At 53.2% G+C, this 19,619-nt stretch overlaps 1 protein-coding gene across 1 annotated transcript in view; it reads right to left on the reverse strand.

The window, feature by feature from the left end:
- Nucleotides 1-1,480: 1,480 nt before the first annotated feature.
- The window catches only part of PTPRN2 (protein tyrosine phosphatase receptor type N2), a 719,533-nt gene continuing 701,394 nt past the window's right edge, over nt 1,481-19,619 (reverse strand). The window contains exons 15-16 of the mRNA XM_017861671.1: nt 9,943-10,016; nt 1,481-1,687 (exon numbers count right to left, since the gene is read on the reverse strand). Of these exons, the coding sequence (XP_017717160.1) occupies nt 1,580-1,687; nt 9,943-10,016 (182 nt within the window). The 3' untranslated portion in view covers nt 1,481-1,579. The remainder of the gene's footprint in view (nt 1,688-9,942; nt 10,017-19,619) is intronic.

Genomic DNA, 19,619 nt, shown 5'->3' on the forward strand with positions numbered 1-19,619 from the left:
GCGTCCCTGCGTGGGCCCTGGGGCTCCATTCTAAGGGTAGAGCTGGGACAGATGGGTCCATGTTCCAGGAAGGCAGGTGTGTGCCATGCAAAGAAGACCTTCCTACCATGAAACCCCGAGGTGATGGGCCCCAGGCTGCCATCTTCCCTGGGACAGGCATGTTCTCACCGGGTTGGGCGACTCCCCAGCGGTGACAAGGAGGGAACTCAAGTGCCCCAGGGTGCTGGGACCAAGAACCCCCAGAACCATCCAAGTGTCACAGGTTCGCCGTGCCATGCCGGGATTACAAGCTTCAACAATGTCACACAGAGATAGTTTAGTTTTGTTTGTTTATTTATTTATTTATTTTCAATAGCATGAAGACACAGGCAGACACAAAGAGCAGGTCATACCGACGTGTTTTAGATCCTGGTGTCATCCCAGCTGCCCTGGGTAAGTGATGCCATCTCTCCAATACCCACATGCCTTGCCCATAAAATGGGATGATGGCAACTGAGGATTCAAATGCTCACCATGCAAGGGTGCTCGGAAGCCCTCAGAAACCCTGGTCTGTTCCTGACTTTTCTGGAAAGCCCTCAGAGACTGTTCTCAAGGGCGGAGAGAGGAGGCTGTCCTTCCTGTAATCGGAGTCATGCGAGGCTGACGGGAAAGCCGGGAGAGGGAAGTACAGGGAATAGGAAGAGCCTGGAGCAGAAATGAATTTACCGACTCCGGTGCACGGCGACATTAGGAAACGTCTCACCCCAGTGCTGCACGGGCGCCCATGGATCGCCAGGAGGCCCAGGCTGTGGATCGCCAGGAGGCTGCAGCCTGGTCCCGGCATCACTGCTGCGACAGGCACCTCCCTGCCTGGATTCTGCCACGTGGGATTCTGCATTGCTTCCCACCTTTGTCCCCAGCTCGAATCTCCTTAGGAGATCCTCTCTGCCAGGCTCGGGGACGGCTGGTGTGCCCGACATGTGGCCAGCGCCTGTGCTCCTGTGGTAACTCACGGCCACGTTCCAGGTTCCAGAACCCATTCCTATTCAGCTTTGTCATGTGGCTGGTGAGGGGGGACCCGGGGACAGCTGGAGAATGAAGACCCCCCTGCCCTCTGCGTGTTGCTCTATTTGCTGACGTTTGACGTTCACATCAGCCCTCGTGTCTGTGCCTCCGTCTGTGTGACCTGGGCTTGCGCTGAGTAGAGAAGCACCGCCTGGCCTTTAGATGCCCTGCGGGACTCGAGGAGAGGAGGATAAACTGCACGGGGGCCCTGCTGTGACCATCATCATAACAACACCATGGAAAACAGGCTCATTTTTCAATAACATGGAATGATGTAAACACTTACTAACTTTATCCTCGCTGTTTTATAAAATGCAAATGTAAAGTGGCTTAAAAGTAATGATCTTGAAAACATTACATCTCTCAAAGGGAATTTTTTCATACTCAAGTTTTGGAAAACAAAAGATTGATAATAAAAAATACGAACGGACTGAAATTCTGATATAAGTAACATTTGATGAGTGTCTGTAAGAAGTTTGATTGGCTTAATCAGATTCAAGACACGATTTGTGACCCAGTTATTGAGATCTTCCTTTCAGAGAGATTTTAATTTTAAAAAGTTCACCTGCCAAAAGTCAGCCACGGTGGCGGGCAGCGGTCCCTGGGTGGCGATGTACGCGGGGTTCCTCGGGTCGTGATCCATCTGCGGAGACAAGACCACATGACAGCGGTTAGCCAGGAGGTTAGGAAGCCCGGCGGTTAGGAAACCCAGAGGTTAGGAAGCCCAGAAGCAGAGCCCGGGTTCAGGAGGAGGGAAGGGTGGCATCTCCTGAGCTGAGCAACACACAACTTGCCCTTTGCTGATTCAAACGAGCACCTGGCACAGATGGGGACCCAGCCATCCTGAGCTGAGCCACCGCGTCTGAAGACCCAGCCGTCCTGAGCTGAGCCACCATGTCTGAAATGCTTTCCTTATACCTGAGGTTGCGGTTCTAAGAGTGGCATCAACAGAAATGAAGACCAGTAGCCCAAGGAGTGCAGACAGCTGTCATTAGCCCACTCAGCAGGTACGGCCCCATGACATGGATGAGCTTTCCAGCCTGCAAGTGACCCCAGAGCTTCCTGGCCACGGAGCCCACCCAGGCTGCCCTGTGTTCAGGTGAACGAGCTTCTTGCTAGAGACACAGGGCTGGCTGGGCTGAGGCTGAGCTCCAGGCTCTCAATGGAGAGTGTGAACGTGGTTCCTCCAGGCCCCAAGGACAAACTTGCCAGCGTCCTGGGAGAATGAACCAGCGCTACCTCCTGCTTCCCTGCTGGAGTTAACTTGTCGTGTGTGGGGGTTTGTTTTTGTGTATCCTGGAAAGGGAGCATGGGCAGAGCTGGTTGGCCTGGGCTTGGGCCTGGGTCTGCAGCAGAGCCAGGGTGGAAGGGGCCATGGGCAGAGCTAGTCGACCTGCGCTTGGGCCTGTGTCTGTGGCAGAGCTAGGGCAGAAGGGGGCATGGGCAGAGCCAGAGTAGAAGGGGGCACGGGTAGAGCCGGTTGGCCTGGGCCTGGGTCTGCGGCAGAGCCTGGGCAGAAGGTGGCATGGGAAGAGCCAGTCGGCCTGGGTCTGGGTCTGCGGCAGAGCTGGGGTAGAAGGGGGCACGGGCAGAGCCGGAGTGGAAGAGGGCACGGGCAGAGCCGGAGTGGAAGGGGGCACGGGCAGAGTTGGGTGGCCTGGGCCTGGGCCTGGGTCTGTGGCAGAGCCGGGGCAGCAGGGGGCATGGGCAGAGCCAGTTGGCCTGGGCCTGGGTCTGCAGCAGAGCCAGGGTGGAAGGGGGCATGGGCAGAGCCGGTTGGCCTGGGCCTGGGTCTGTGGCAGAGCCAGGGTGGAAGGGGGCACGGGCAGAGCCGCGGCGGAAGGGCCTTGCTGGGAGTGGCTTTCTGTTCTGTTTCCTCACCAGGCAGGGACCAGAAACAAAGAGCGCAGGTGTGGGCTCTCCGGCTCCCCAGTTTGTCCGAACGCATCCTACTAGCTCCAATGGGAGAAGGTTGGCTTAGAAGACCATAATTATTACATTTATTTCGAAGATTAAGCACAGAAAAAAAGAAAAAAGAACATGAGGACAAAGCCTCGAGAGGCAAGCAGGATTTGAGCACATTGCTGAGGGGAGTCAGATGGAGGCGGCTCTGTCTCCCAGAGGGCAAGTCCAGGCCACCCTGCAAAGGACATGAAGACACCAGGTCATCTCCATCATCCCCAGGACTCACCAGCTCCTCCCCCACACCTCCCAGAAGCATCTGCAGAGACTGACTCCCAGAGAGCTGGATGCCGCGCTGGGGGAACCTCACCTTGGGGAGGCAGCTGCTTGTGCAGCCGAAGCACAGTCCTTCCTTCTATTGTGTCTAGGACTAAAATGTACTCTTTTGCTATCAGGGTTTGATTCGAGATTTATGATGCTCCAGATTTCAAGGTAATTATTAAGAATACATTTCTCATTGTTCAATTCCCACCTATGAGTGACTAGAACTTAAAGTATAACAAACAATAAAAAAATAAAAAAACAAAAAAAGTTATTTTTTACATCACAAAAAAACCCCAAAAAACCAAAAAGAATAAATTTCTTAACACAGTGAAAAACGAGCAAGTTTTAACCCTATGTAATTTTAAGCCAATGCATGAGGACATCAGTGGTGGCCCCAGTGTCACCTTGAGCGTTGCTGCTTTTGGGAAGCTGACGTGGGGCACGTTTTCTTTAACAGCGAGCCAGTGAGTCCCCATGCAGCCGTCACCAGCCCCAGAGATGATGGCTGTCAGCACAAAAGAAGGCACCAAATGCACCTTATAATTATGTTCACCATAAAAGAGGGGCGAGCATAAAGGAACAGATGTAAGTTATTCTCACAGAACAACACGGTGACGCTAGCCGGGGGCTGGGGGGAGGCAGGGAGAAAAGCTTTTTGTGCATCTGATTTAGTGATTCATAATTAAAACCGGACCTCATTTTGAAATTCGCCACAACACACACAATACAGGTAAAATTATGTTACTGCCACTGAAAGCCCCAATTAGAATGTTTCAGTAGAAAAATGCTTAGCAGAAATAAGGAGTTTCGATTTTTTGAAATATGCATTTGTTGGGGTGACAGCTTTTACAGAGACCCCGTCTCTTCCCTGCAAATAGTAATGCATAAAAGGAAAATCCCACCTCCTTCTTAAATGTGCTTTTTTTTTTTCCAGAGCAATTTCTACAACAACACATTTTAAAATTGTAAGCATGTTCAAAACTAGCACATTTAGTTGCTTTCAAAATGAGAAAAAGGTGATTGAAAGTAAAATTCTGGACAGGGTTGCAGGAGGGTCGATAAGGTGACTGTTGAGTTAGGTCTGAATTGTTAAGGTGTCCTAAAGTCCACACACCCATCACCTGTTCCAATGCCCAAGACAGAAGCAAATACAGTCAGGGTGCTGCAAGGGGATGGCTGAACACGAAGTACGGGCTGCGCAGACTGAGTGGGGACCGGCTTCACCTCCCTCCTGCCCACCTGCCGTCCTTTGGGGGCCACTGGGAAGGTGGGAACAGCATGATGATCCGAGTGGTGACATGTGTTATCGGTTTCACAATAATTCAGGAGACAATTACAATCATTTAATTCCTGGCACATTCTGTTGAACAGAAAATGATTCTGGGCAGAAGGATTTTGTGCAAGCGGCAACTGTGAAGGCCACAGGCGGCCTCCTTGTGATTTCACGCAGCCTTCGAGGAAAAGTCAAGCAAATACTTAACTGGCCATGCAGAGATTTTATTACATTTAAGGTTTTCAGGCAGGATAAGTGACTGTGGAGGAAATCAAGTGAGTTTCTACTAGCACTGGTTTTTCCAGTGAGGGCATTTGCCTGACGACCCGACGTGGCAGGTGTGTGTCCCTCCACCTTTCTCGCTCAGTGATGACACAGCACCCACTCTGGCTTCCTCCCATCTTCGTTCTTAATCTCCACCTCCTACTCATTGCTCTGTTTCATTGCAATATACTTTTTACTTGTATGACTGTTATGTTCCCGACACAAACTGCCTGACTGTGGGAAAAGGCCTGTCCGTGTCTCTAGGCCTCAGTCTCCATATCTGTACAGTGGGTATGCTCAGGGAGTGAGGAGCTTGGATGTCACAGTCTCCAGGCCTCAGTCCCGATATCTGTACGGCGGGTGTGCTCAGGGAGTGAGGAGCTTGGACGTCACAGTCTCCAGGCCTCAGTCCCGATATATGTACGGCGGTGTGCTCAGGCAATGAGGAACTTGGATGATGCAGTTTCTAAGTGTCCTTTAGCTCTGGATTCCAGCACACATGCATGCGCAGACTCATGTGTGTCTATGTGTGTGTCCTGGTGTAGGTGGTCATCCTGAAACTTTTTCAGTGAACGCCAAGTTTTCAGTGAATGCCAAGTTTCAGTGAACGCCAAGTTCAGTGAACGCCAGTGGTCTGCGGCCCGCAAACATGTGTCCATACTGTCCTCAGTGAACCACAGAAGAAGGAAGGACACTGCTTCCTCAAGCACAGAGCTGCCGTGCCCTCCAGTGGTGTGCAGGGCCAAGCGTCTGAACGGTGAGGTGCAGTCATTTCCGAGCGTTTTCTCCCCAGATGGGGGCTTCCGCGGCAACACATCCCACCTGGAGAGGCCGGTACCACAGAGAATCCAGTGTGACTTATTCCAAGTGACTTCATGAAAATCAATGGCCAGAAGCCAAGTACAATTAAGAGTATAATTCGGTTTTTACTTTCTGTTTTTGAGATGGAGCCTCATCCTGTCATCCAGGCTGGAGTGCAGTGGTGCTATCTTGGCTCACTGTAACCTTTGCCTCCTGGGTTCAAGCTATTCTCCTGCCTCAGCCTCCACAGTGGCTGGGATTACAGGCATGCGCCACCACACCCAGCTAATTTTTGTATTTTTAGTAGATGGGGTTTCACCATGTTGGCCAGACTGGTCTCGAACTCCTGACCTCAGGCAGTCCACCTGCTTTCGCCTCCCAAAGTGCTGAGATTATAAGTGTGAGCCACTGCGCCCGGCCTACTTTTTAAAAATAAAAATAAAACCCATTTGTCTGTGTTGACTCTATTATCCCTTAGTCAACTGATTCTTAGGAAGATGTCATACGAACTAGCAGGCTAGTGAGGTGTGTTCCTCTGTCTCTGAATACACAGTGTAAAGACGGCCTAGTGATGCGCCTTATGCTGTCGGAGGATAATTACTAAACAAGGATCTTTACAAACTCTAATCTGCATGAAAAACTTAGCCACATTTTCCCCAATATTCCAAACAAAGTTCATTTTAGAAATGAAGCACTCAGCATGTCAGGACCACTGGACTGTGTTCTGTAGTCCTCAACAGCCTCGATGGTGGCAGAGGAACCCACTGCGGGGCAGGTGAAGGGAACGCCAGTTTCTGCTCCCCAACCAACCCCGGCCTTGGGCAGCCATGACCTAAACATCTTAAGATGATCTGGCTGGCTTTGGGGAAGGACACGGCGGGGGGGTGTCACGTCTTTAGTCTGAAATCTTGCGCAAAGGATAAGTACATGCCTCATCTGCAGGTATTTCTACCTGCCCACCTCTCCACCTGCCTTTCCTAACATTTAAAGCAAATTTCATGAAATGGTTTCTTGAAAACAAACAAACATCTGACTTGTCAAGTCCCTTTTCCAAATACTAAGTCTTAATATGGGAATTTATTGGGAAATTGTAGCTTCGGTAATCAATGGGAGATTGACTTGTTTTTTTGATACAGGGTCTCTTGTTCTTTAGCCCAGGCTGGAGTGCGGTGGCATGATCTCAGCTCACTGTAACCTCTTCCTCGTGGTTTCAAATGATTCTCCTGCCTCAGCCTCCAGAGTAGCTGGGATTACAGGTGTGAGCCACCACGCCTGGTTAGGTTTTGTGTTTTTAGTAGAGATGGGGTTTCAACACATTGGGCAGGCTGGTCTTAAACTCCTGAACTCAAGTGATTCACCCGCCTCAGCCTCCCAAAGTGCTGGGATTACAGGCATGAGCCACTGCACCCAGTCAGGAGATGGACTTTTGAACTTGAAATATTTTTATATTGTATTCTTAGGAGTTGAGATTTACTTCAGTAATATACTGAATATAAACCATTATTATACACAGAAGTTTGATTGTAAATAACTGAAGTGGTTCCCATATTTGGCCAATTTCTTATGCTAGTCAGAACATCCAACCTCTCTTCCTTTTCTGAAAAGCCACTCTGTCCTTTACCATAGGTAAATGCATTCTGAATTAAAACTTTAAACAATGTTTTTTCCCCCTTAGTGAAATGAAGAATTAAGCTGATTTTTAAGTGTCATTGGGAGTTTCAGGGTTGTCCTGGCAATAAAGCTTGTGTGCTGTCTTTGAGTGGGCTGTTACATGAACACCATTTCTCAACTTGGTGTCCTCAGTAATAACCAGGCTGTTTTAAATGTAGCTCATGGGTTTCTCTCTCAGACAACCTATGAGAGAAAACAGAATTCCCATTGACTTTCATGACCTCTGATTTAAAAGCAAAGATTGCACATTATTTACTACTGGATGCCTTCCCTGAAATGTAATGAGGACTAAGTACAAATATGACAGATGTAATTATCATAGTTTTATCCTGCACAGCCAGGGCCTTCCTTTGCTGTAATTGTAAGCTTTTCATTCAGCTGCCACTAGGAAGCTAATTATCATTGTACCTTCAGCTCTTTCATGAAGACGAGTCACCATCCATTTCTTCAGCTTCATTCTTACAACCCAAATTTGGAAAAAAAAAAATTGTGGTATGAAATAAAGGAAAGGTATACAAGGTACCACAGAATTACTTCTCCCTCCTGGCCTCACCTTCTCACCCAGGCTCCTGCCCAGTAAGGCCTGGAGAGGGAGCGGCATGAATGTGCAGGAATTCATCCCCCAAACACACCCCTCTGGTTCCCACACGAGCATGGAAGTTGTCCACCGTTTCCAGCTCGACACAGTTGCTGCCCTGGGTACTGCTGCCCACGTTGGCTTGGCTGTGGCCTGGAATAGCGCAGACATCTGCAAGTTGGAACCCATCAAGTGGGGGAGAGTTGGGCCCAGCTGCAACGCTGAACTCTCGTCTTTTAGGCTTGTGAATCATGGCTTTATTCCTCATTCTGGCCTCATCAAACGGTTCATCTCAGGGAAAAGGGACCTCAACATGGCTTTTCTTTTCCTTCGGACAGTTTCATGTTGCCAACTCTGCTGCACATGGTACAGGAACGGAATCCAGGCGTGCACACCTGGCTCTACCAGAACGCACGTTCTGTTCATCAAGTGAGAGGCTGGCACATCAGTGAGGCTTTGGTTTGATGTTTTTGAATTAGAATTGATGACAGAAAAATATTACGTGCATCACATCTTATTAAGGAAGATGAATGAGGATCTTTGAAACCCAGAAGGAACCAAGGTTGGGAGTCAACTTCTGCTGGAAGGAAGTGATTCCTTCTTAAGAATGAACACATAAATAGAAACCTGGGTTCAGGTGGTGTAGACCAAGTACACTAGACCAGTTCTTCACTTTGAATTCACTCTCTCAAAGCCGAACATGCTCACTGTGTGGGCCGTGAAGTGCTGGAGAAAATGGGACTGGCTTAGGCATGTGGGCATCTTCCCAGTGTGCTTTATCCCACGGGTGTGCTGAGACTAGCAGAGCCGAGAGCTGAGCACCGTCCGCCATCAGCGGCCACTGAGACTAGCAGAGCCAAGAGCTGAGCACCGTCCGTCATCAGTGGCCGCGGCCTGCAGGCAGTTGGGCCAATAATTTCATCCAAAGCTCCCTATGGATGAGCAAAGACACTTCAAGACACCGTAGGGTGTGATTTGTGCCTCGATCACCTGCTCTGTCTCACTCAGCCCTAGAACAGTGTCGCATCCTGCAGGCACCGTGTCTGATTAAAGGTGAATGTGGAATTTTCGTGAGATGTCCTCATGTTCCCTGAAGACCAGAATTGAGAAGAGCTGTTTAAAGGGGCAAACATGGCAACCAGTGTCTGCCATAAATCCGCACGGAGCCCCAGCCTCTCCACTGCTGGTTTAAAATGCCATCCACCAGGTCTCCAAAGCCCTGGCCCTGGACAGTGTCCCGTCCCACCCCCGCCACCTGCCACCATCACTGCTCATCTGAACAGCCAGTCTGAGTGTCCCTGGCCTGTGGCTTCAGCCCTCTCCACGCTCATTTCTCTCCCTCCTCTGCTCACCCTGGGAGGGCTGCAAGACCCCCATTCAGCCCTGCTCTCCCCACAGGTCATGACAGGGAAGGGGGATGCCCAGAGTTAAATAGGGTGAGAGCCGCGTCCGGCATGGGCTGAGAGGAGCCCCTGGGAAGTGAAGGACCACAGGCCACAGGGACTCACACCTCATGGCGCAGGAGCTGCCACTACACTTGTCCACAGAAACACAGGACAGCCTGATCTCCACTGCACCTGTGTCTATCCCAGGGGGAGGACCAGCCAAAAAACGGTCTCTTTCTTAAGAAACAGGGTCCCATTTGCTGGAAAAACTTCAGGAAAACGAACCTGGAATTCTGGACCTGCCTCCATGCCACTGATTGTTACAAAAAGCGGAGACTGAGGACTAGTGTGCCCATGCCCAATGAATAAACAGGAAATGAGTAGCTCCAGGAAAGAGGAACGACACCCATTACGAATATCTCCTAAAAGCCATGTCTTCTAGTCAGGGAACTGTCCAGTCGCCATTGCTGGATGTTCTACAGGTCATGGAACCCACTACCCAGCGTGAGCCGGGACCCACACAGCTCATAAACAGCCCCAATGGTGAAGGAACAGAGGAGTGGCGGGAGTCTAGTGGGCAGAGTGGGTCCCATGCACCGCAGAGACGCCGAGCCGGGCGGGGATGCGATTTCCCCCAAGAACCTTCCCGCGTGATTTGCCGTGTCCATGACGCCCGACAGAAAGCCCGGCGACACACTTACGATTGGGCTGGCGTTGATGTAGTCCGAGTGGCTGTGGCTGTTCTCCACCTTCAGCAGGACCCGGGAGTGGTCATCTGCAAGGACACAGTGCAGGGGTCAGAGGAACGTTGGCCCACCCAGCAGCATGGGACCCCCCACCTGGCCTCCAGGGCCCACCATCCAGGAGTGTAGGACTCCTAACCAGCCCCAGGGCCTACAGCCCAGCAGTGTGGGACCCCTGCCCAGGCTTCAGGGCCCACCCGTGTCCTCTCTAAGGACTCTGCTCACACCCTCCTGAATGTGGTTTCTAATGTTCCTGTTCCCATCCTCCCGTTTGTGATCCTCCATGTGGGAGGCAGATGAACGGCATGTGGGGAAGTGGCACAAAGCTCCCATTCAGCAGAATGGAGATATCCTGGTGTTTTCCCCCATGTGGAGTTCACACACCAAGGTCAGGGGTTCCTCTGCAGAATTTTACACCATGTTGGCCTTTAAATCACAGACACATTGGCAACACACAGCAGGTAAACAGAAATAGGAACGTTAAGCAATCGGCCACCTTCCAAAATAAAAAGTTTCATAGTCGATGAATAGTTAAGTCCTCAAGATTACTGGAATTTAGTTTTAAAAGGAGAGTAAGAGATAAATAAAATGCAGATAAAGAGGAAATAGAGGAGAAATGTACCAGTGGAGACTGGCATAAAATCTCGCTTGGACAGGCCGAGTAACCTGACGGCTGCTGAAGCCGGGCACAGCAGGGGGGACGCTCGGCACTTGTGACGTTGTGATACACCAGCTGTCTTGGCTTTGGTTCTGGGGTAACCCCCATCCTGCTTACTGCGACTGCCCTCCTCTTTGCCCTGTTTTTAGAAACTTCGACCAGCAGAGCTCACAGAGGAGAAGCCGAAAGAGCCCCTCCTGCACCTCCCACCTCCCTGGTGTGCGGCCGCTTCCTTTTCTCTGCAAGGCGCTCTTTGTATTACGGGATCTTGGGGGTGTTGTTTTTCTGCCAGAAATCTCTGTGGCCAGTGGCACCTTTGTCCAAGTTTTGCTCAGGCTGGGCCTGGCAGGCCACATTTGGCTCACACTATCAGCCTGGGTCCTATGCCTGCCAAGGGCGAATCAGGCATGCAGTGGCGAGGGGTGTGTGAGGAGCGTGGGGTCTGGTCACACCACACAGTCAGGCACACTAGGTGCTGCAGCAGAGTGGGCAGCTCCAGGTGCCAGCATGGGCACTGGCTCTCTGTGAGGCTGTGCCTGGACCAGGCATGCGGCAAGCAGCTTCCATGGTTGACACTGAGGAACATGGTAGCTCCTGGAAGTTTGGAGATGCCAGGAACCACAGGGTCCCAAAGATGGAGTCACAGGCCTGGCTTGGGGAGCTCCCAGTTCTGGGCTCCCTTCTCAGAAGGAGAGAGCTAGTCTCTCTTTCTCTTTACCCACAATGTGGCAAGCAAGGGGCATGCCTCAGCCCTGTTTGTGCTGCAGCTCTTCTAGCCCCACCGTTAGACAGGTCCTGAGTTCTTGTTCTGCAACCAGGAAGAATGAGGTACGGAGACAAGCGAAGGGTGAGCAAGATGAAGAGGAGCTTCACTGAGCAATTCAACAGCTCAGTCTCCCACAGCGGGCAGCTCCTTTCTGCAGCCAGGGGGTCCTGACGAGTGTTCAGCTCCTAGCAAAGAGGAGGCTCTGGAGTGGGTAGCTCCTCTCTGCAGGCTGCTTGTCCCATTGTCCCTACAGACCTCAGCAGAGAGGAGGCCTTGGAGAGGGTAGCTCCTCTCTGTAGCTGGTCATCCCCATGTCTGCCCAACTCTGGCTGAGCCTGAGGCATTTATGGGCCTCAGAGGGGAGGAAGTACATGCTGATTGGTCCATGGGTGGCCATGGGCAGGCCTGGAAAAAGCACCATGAGTTCCCACTCTGATCCACAGCACTCGCAGCCCAGCCCCCAGCCTTCAAACCCTCCCTGGCCTGAAGGTGGTTGAAGGTGGTACCTCATGGGGACCTACCCCCTTTTGCCCAGGAATATCTGCCTCCTGCTGCCATTCATGGCACCCAGGCTGTTTGTGCCAAGGGGCACCTGCCGGCCAGAGCTGAGCTGCCCTCAGCCCTCCCTCAGCTTCCCTCCCATGCTTGTTGGTGCCCAAAGTCCAGAGGGGGCTGAGGTGGCAGAGGGCTGGTATGTCAGCACTGCCCTGAATGTGCCCACACCTGCTGAGCTGTGACAGCGCCCGGGCTCGGCCCTGACTTTGCTCCAAGATCAGCATGGGTGCCAACAGCAGGGAAAATCCAGGCAGCAGGAGCAGACACTTCCTGCAAGGGCAAGGATCTTCTTCCTGGGTCCCCAAGAGTGCAGGGCTGCCTGAGTCCACAGCTACGGTTTGGGCAGCTGCAGCTGCTCTGTGGGGTGGGGGTGGGTCCTGCCTGCTTCATGGAACAGGATGCCCAGGTCACGCCTCCCTGCTGCAGCCGGTGTGATGGTAGTGACCACTCCAGAGGGCCTGTCACTGACATCCCTGGCTGAAATCTGAGCGACAGCGTCTCAGCTCTGCTGCTGTTTGTCCCAGGGAAAACCTTTCAGTGCTGCACACAACACAGATCTCCTTCTCTTCTGAGAAAACAAAATCACCCTGGCTGGACCCCTCGGAGGCCAGTGCTTAGAGGCCCTCTGGACCTGTTCTCCAACTCCAAACTCACCGGGCACCTCCTGCGGGCGCTGGCACCAGAAGGAAGTGGCCCCAATCATGGAGCAGTGTGGTGCTGGTGAAGCTGCACAGACTCTGCTTTTCTATGCAATTCTTTTATTTTTCTTGGAGATTTTACTTATATTTTTTAAAACAACAAATTCTAGGGCTTGGGAAACTTAGTGTTTTAACTCATTTAACTAGGAAAGTACTGTGCACTAGAGATCAATACACTCTAGGTTGGATGCCGTCCTGACACCCTCCTTCAGGTAGGAATGTCAGCCTCTTTCAGGGGTGACAAGATAGGGTAAGATAAAACATCTAGAAAGAGGAGAAGAATGCATATGTACATATGCACATGCCGTATGTAGCTGAATGCCTCAGGAATGTCATGAAGCTGCAAATCATCCCGTCAGCTTTGAACGCAGGTGTGAATGATGCAAAAATCCCAGGGACTCAATGGCTTTTAGCTCCTGCACAAATTAGTTCTTGGAGAGTGAAAATTGGCAGTGGCAGGAAATTGTAATACGAATAATCAGAAAAAAATTGGTGGACTCTGACATGTGAACACCCCACAAACACTACTCCAAACATTGATTCCAGAAGCCCATTTTCACAGTGGGGCCACACAGACAACACAGCCAAAGATGAGGCTGTGGTCAGAGGTGCTGGGCTGGGCCCAGTGCTGCAGCCCACACAGAGCTTGGGAATAAAAGCAGGGCCTCTGGCTGCTTCCAGGGGCCTCTGGGCCCTGCCTCATTTTCAGCACAGCCACCGTTAGGCACTTGTGAGACCAGCAACTGGGGACCGCTCTTACGTGTCTTGAGAAGGCTTTATCAAGAGCAGGGTCAGGAGGCAGCAGGGCAGGGAAGAGGCAGCGCAGCTTGGAGCCCTCAGGCTCCTGATCTGGGTTGGTCTGGTGCTTTGATGGTACCCACTGAGCTCTGAGACCAGTGGCCTCGTCTCCGGTGTGTGTGGGGGGTGGGGCACAGAGGAGCCATCAGGGCAGCGTGCTGGGAGCTCCTTCGCAGCCGAGCGGTCCCTGCCACCAGGTCCTGTGAGCAACAGTCCACAGGGAAAGTGGCCACTGCCACTGGACTCAGCAGACAAGCGCCAGCTGAATTTTCTCATTGGAAAATTAAGAAAATGCTTCCCTAGCTTGGGAGTCCTGGGGAGTTAAACATACATTCTACAAGCCCGGCCCTCTCCTCTCCATGGCAGAGGGGGAATCTGCCTTGGGCACCTGAGCCCTGCTGGCAAGCAGAGGACAACCCATGGGCTTCTTGGTGGAAGATAGTTTCAGCAGAATTCATTTCCCCCGAGGTCACCCTTTAAAGATGGCACTGAGTGGAGGACCCGGCTTCCAGGGCTTTGGAGAGCTCCTACTTCCTGATCACATATTTGATTTTGTGTCAACATGTTGCTTTTGAAATTACCAGGGAAGTCTTTTTTTTTTTAAGAGACAGGGTCGGATCTCAGCTTACTGCAAGCTCCGCCTCCTGGGTTTACGCCATTCTCCTGCCTCAGCCTCCCGAGTAGCTGAGACTACAGGCGCACATCACCGCACATGATAATTTTTGTATTTTTAGTAGAGACAGGGTTTTACCATGTCGGCCAGGGTGGTCTCAAACTCCTGACCTCAGGTGATCCACCTGCCTCGGCCTCCCAAAGTGCTGGGATTACAGGCATGAGCCACCGCGCCTGGCCAGCAAAGTCATTGTGTTTGCAATATGGGGTCATTTGGAACTTCCGGGAAACACCTGGAGCCATCCTAGGTGGGCCGAGGGACGCTGTGGGCTGTGGAGGAGGGTGGACTCTGACTCCTGCATGGGGTGGCAACCGTTTCTCATGCGGAGAGTTCATGTGTCTGGCGAATCTCTATTTTGTGATTCTCTTACTTCTTATGAGATGTTTTTAGAGCCAATGGGATGATGGCATCCAGTTCCCAAGTCCCCTAAAGGGCAGTTTCCTTGACGTGCAAGGCCTGGGGAGGGCCTTCATGTTCTATGAAGTGAAGGGAGGCAGAGGCCTGAGGCCTCTCAAGGCCAACCCCAGGCTGGAGATGAAGCCAGGGTGGGCCCACGCGCAATCAGCCCTGGCCTGTGCTCGCGGAACTGAAGGCTGCTCCCTCCTGTTCTCAAATGAAACATCATACCTCCCTGGGGAGGCAACACAGAGCAATGGCAGGAGCCACAGGATGAGAATTCATAACAGCCTCATGTTTCCATTAAGAATGGGTGTGCTCTTCAAAACCGTAGTCTGAGAATTTACTGAGAGGCCAGGAAAACGTGGGAACTCACGTAGAGTCTTCTTTCACCTGGCTCTATAACGGAGTTAACTTCAGTGGGTTAAATTAACCCACTGTGCACATTTCTTTTCTGAACCTTTACTGTGTTTATCACGTGTTAGTGCATTGTCCAACAATATTTCAGGCCGGCTGCAGTGGTTCACACCTGTAACCCCAGTACTTTGGGAGGCTGAGGCAGGTGGATCACCTGAGGTCAGGAGTTCGAGACCAGACTGGCCAACATGGTGAAAACCCATCTCTACTAAAAATACAAAAATTAGCCAGGTGTGGTGATGGGCGGCTGTAATCCCACCTACTTGGGAGGCTGAGGCAGGAGAATTGCTTGAACCCAGGAGGCGGAGGTTGCAGTGAGCCAAGACCACGCCATTGCACTCCAGCCTGGGCAACAAGAGTGAAACTCTGTGTCAAAAAATTTTTCTTTTAATATTAAAAAAAAGAGTATTTCAAATTTCTCAGATGTTCCATATTTTCACGGATTAGATCCTCTTCTCATCCTGGACCCAGTGGCCATCCTGGGCCATGGACAGAACAGGGACTACTTTCCTGTTTTAGGCTGAAGAAACTAAGGCTCAGAAGGATGGAACGACTCATGTGGCCACAGCCTCGTGGTCCACAGGGCAGTGCAGGGTTTGACTCCCAGCCCCATTGCTTGCCAGCGGGCAATCTTGGGTAAACTGTTCAGTGTTCAGAGAATGCAGGATAACACACAACTCACAGGACTGTTGTGATACATGGCACACAGCAAGCAATGAGGAGCAAGGTTGAGATGACGGTGGACACACACCCAAGCGGGTAGGTCAGCCAAGCTGGCAAAGTGTGTTCTTGCTGCCCTGTGGTGGCAGAACATATGGAGCAATTTTCATAGGTGTCAACAGAAGACACACATCCCACAGTTTCTTCTTGAGTATTACTAGGGCAAAGAGCCTTGGAAGACCGCCAAGCTAAGCATGTTAGCGGTGGTATAGCCATTAATCATGATCTAGAACCTCCCGTGCCACCCCCCTCCCCCCGCCCCGCCGACTGCATCTGAGGAAAGTGTGTGGAAGATTCCTCTGCCTGGAACATCGTCTTGCTACACGGATCTCTGAGGATGGCATTCCCCCAGGCCTCCTGGCTTGCTGTCCATACTCAGGAAGCTGCTCTGTAGGGCCAAGAATCTGCCTCCCACCAGCACACAGGCTCCACGGTGCTGCTGTTTGGAGGATGCGTGAGGCCATCTGTGAAGCCACCGCTGAGTCCTGGAACTCGGCAATGGGGTTCTTTCCTCCCAGGGGCCTGACAGAACTCAGGAATGGGGTTGTGGTTCCTTCCTCCCAGGGGCCTCACATGTTCTCTTGGGCTCTCCAACTGCCTCTGCTTTCTGTGAAGGTTTAGGCTCAGTCATTTATGCTGGCGGGAGACCCTCTTCTTCACGTTGATGGTGTGGCCTGTGGAGAGGTTGAGCCGGCGTCTTGCTCCTAGAAGGTCTAAGTCCTGACTCTTCAGTGGACAACATGTTCCAGGATGTGCTCCACAGTTGGCACCAGCACCCACAAGCTCCTGCTCCGAGTTCATGGGGTCCACCGAGGTCTGAGGGCTGCAAAGGCACATCCTGGGGCTGCTGTCCATCAGCAAGGGCCATCAATGCTGCTTAGGGGGTCCTAGCTGGTCACACACAGAAAGGACTTTGAACTTGTCATAGTTGAGGCAAAGGAATAAATGATCACACCACGTTTGTTTCAATACTCTGAGAAGCTACATGGGCTTGATTCTTCGCAAACCTGGGCACTGGAAGACCAGCAACAGTGCGATGACAGAACACATTCTAAAGGGGCAAGTTCTCTTCCTCCCACACGCTCCCATCCTTAGTCAGCAGGCAGACATTCTGCTTCCAATTAGGCCTTCAGGAGACGCTCAGCTCAAGCTATAAAGATCATCTAACATTTAGGTAAGTCAACTGAGTGTCGTTCACGGGCCTCCGCAGCTCAGCATACAATGCTGCATCTGGGCAGACTGGGACAGGCTGGGGCTGATATCCAGAAAGCCCTGCCACATCCAGAGAGGGTCATGAAAACGAGATCTACCCCAGCCACCGCTCAGGAGGCACACTGCCCACCAGTGAGCTGAAAAACCGAGCGCGAGGCCGGTGGCTGGCTTCCAAACTGGACGCATCAAAAGTAGGTCCCAGAGGAGCAACAGTGGCCCCAAATGGCATGGTCATGAGGCTGGTTTTGTGTCTCATGTCTTAAATGGTTTCAATGGCATCCCTCACAGATCTTTCAGAAAGTTGCCCCCCAATGGGATTGGAGGCGTGTTGGGCACGTGACCTGGGGCAGCTGGACTAGGAGCCTCAAACCCCAGGGGATTCCCATACCTGAAGCAATTTTAACCCACACTAGTCTCATTGCGGGCATCTGTGTAGAAGGAACCCCCCAGGCAGGGCTGTGTGGGGGCAGGATGCAGCTGGAACGGATGCCAAAGGTGTGTGGGTTCCCGTGGCCGGGCAGCGCCCACCCAGTCACTGAGCTGACTCGGAGGCACCAGGTCCCAGGGTTGAGCTGCATATCCTCCCCCAAAAAGACACATTGGAGTCCCAGCTCTGGAACATGACCTTATTTGGAAATAGGATCTTTACAGAGGTAAGCGAGCGGAGGTCATTTGGGCGGCCCTAATGCAATATGACTGGTGCGCTGTTAGGAAGGAGGAATCTGCACACCCACACATGGAGGGAGAGTGCCTGTGTGAAGACAAAGACAGCCTCGGTCATGCTGGGGAGCGAGGCCTCCAGAGAAGCCAGCCCTGCTGACAACCTGCCCTCCACTTCTGGCCTCTGGAACAGGAGACAGCTCGCTTTGGCCACTTACACCGCCCATCCCCGGCGCTCTGTCCCTGCAGCCCTCCAGGCCCAGAGCACCTGGAGTGACCTGGGTTTGGCTTCCCGTGCCCTGAACAGCACCTGGTGCCTGCACAGAGAACGCGCCACCTGGAGCCAGCCTGCAGTCGTGGAGTGTAGGCAACCCACAGACCAGCTCCAGACATAGCACACGTGGCTGTGTGCGCTGGTGGCGACTTTCTCACAGGAACAAGAACAGCTTTCCGTAACGGGAGCACAGGTATCAGACAGGCAGGGCCACGCCGTCTGCACGGCTCCACTGAGAGGCTGTCCATCAACAGCGATGATGAAACGCATCTGTGCCAGCAGCCAGAGACACAAACGGCTGGGGGGCGCCTCCAAGGAGCTGAGACTACGAGCAGGGGGCAGTTCACACACCTTATCACCAGGACACCGGATACCACCAGAAGAACAGCCCTGGCTTGTGGCTGTGCTGCCTGAGATTAACACCTGTTTTGTGGATCGGCGGGGGGGCGGGGGGCAGAAGCTGCACCTGTGACTGACGGTCTTGGGGCCGCCAGGGGAGCCGCAGACGGCAGTGACCTCTGCCCTCACAGCACGGGGCGCAGGGCAGACTGTACCAAGCAGGCGCGTCTGGAAAAGTAAGCGAGGAAATTCGACGGGAAACCTGCCCATTAGCTTCCTAGAGGCGCAACTGATGGGCAGGTGTGGAAAATGCCCAAACAGCTCACAGGAACGACTTACTTTCGCGGCACAGGAGGGGGCGTGGTCAAAAGGGCACCCACAGAGACGCTGGGGTGAAGTAGGGAAACCGGGTGGGAGCGGCTGCGGCCGCACAGAGCCCCCCACACCCCACAGCAGCTGAAGGCCCCGCCTCCCGGCCCGGGTCTGCGGCTCGGGGAAGACACAGCAGCTCCGGAGGGTTGATCTCGCTGACAAGGAGAGTCCCGGAGAAGGGGCCGGGGTGCCTCCGGCCTGGGTGGCCGAGGGAGGAGGCCGGGAGAGCCCTGCGGCTGAACGACCCAAAGGGACAGGCCCAGCCCGCTTCCAAGCCCGCCTCCCGCCTGAGCGGCAGAACGTCGTGGTTCCTTCAGCCCTGAAGCGCTCCACAAGCAGGTCTAGGGCGCTGACGAGGCGGTTTTCTGGGCTAAGCAGCGACGGCGCTAGGTGACTCCGCTCGTCCTTCGTGTCCACTGGAAGGTCGGCAGGTGACTCATTCCCAGCGCCGTACTTCTCACAGAAACAAAACCAGAAGTGCCGGTCTCTGGGATGGTGACGGCAGAGATGGCTGCGCGGAGACACAGGCCCAGGCGGGTCTGGCGGGCCCCACGTCGCGCAGCCTCAGCGCGGGCGCCTCCTGCGGCCGGAAGTCGGGGACTTCCGCAAACCTCGGGGCCTCAATCAACGCGATCGCGTCACCTCAGGCCCCGGAGCTCAGAGTCCAGAGCGCAGCCGCAGGAGCGGGTGGAGCAGGCTCCTCGCTGAGCCGCAGGGCGAGCCCGTCTCGTGCCTCTTCCCGCGGGAGACCGCCGCGGTCCTTCCCCGGGTCTCCAGCCAGCATCGCGGGCCGGGCGGCCCTGCATCCTCCACACCTCGCCGCCTCCGTCTCCCACACGCAGGGACCTCTCCCGACAGTGGCCTGCCTGGAATATGCCAGAATCGTCTCCCTAACCAGAGGCCGCTGATGAGCAAACCTGCATCCGCGGCAGCCTGAACTGCCGCTTGTCACGTAGTCCTCGAGTTTCGGACCGCAGGTGTCCTGAGGGCATCCCGGGCCGCTGTCTTGCGGCCCCCACACAATGTGCCGGGACTCGGGGTCTCTCCCCAAGAGCAAACCTCGGCGCTGCTATCCAGACTCCTCGAGCCCCCTACAG

This window comes from Rhinopithecus bieti, unplaced genomic scaffold (genome assembly GCF_001698545.2).
Source record: "Rhinopithecus bieti isolate Rb0 unplaced genomic scaffold, ASM169854v2 scaffold_60909, whole genome shotgun sequence".
NCBI lineage: Eukaryota > Metazoa > Chordata > Mammalia > Primates > Cercopithecidae > Rhinopithecus > Rhinopithecus bieti.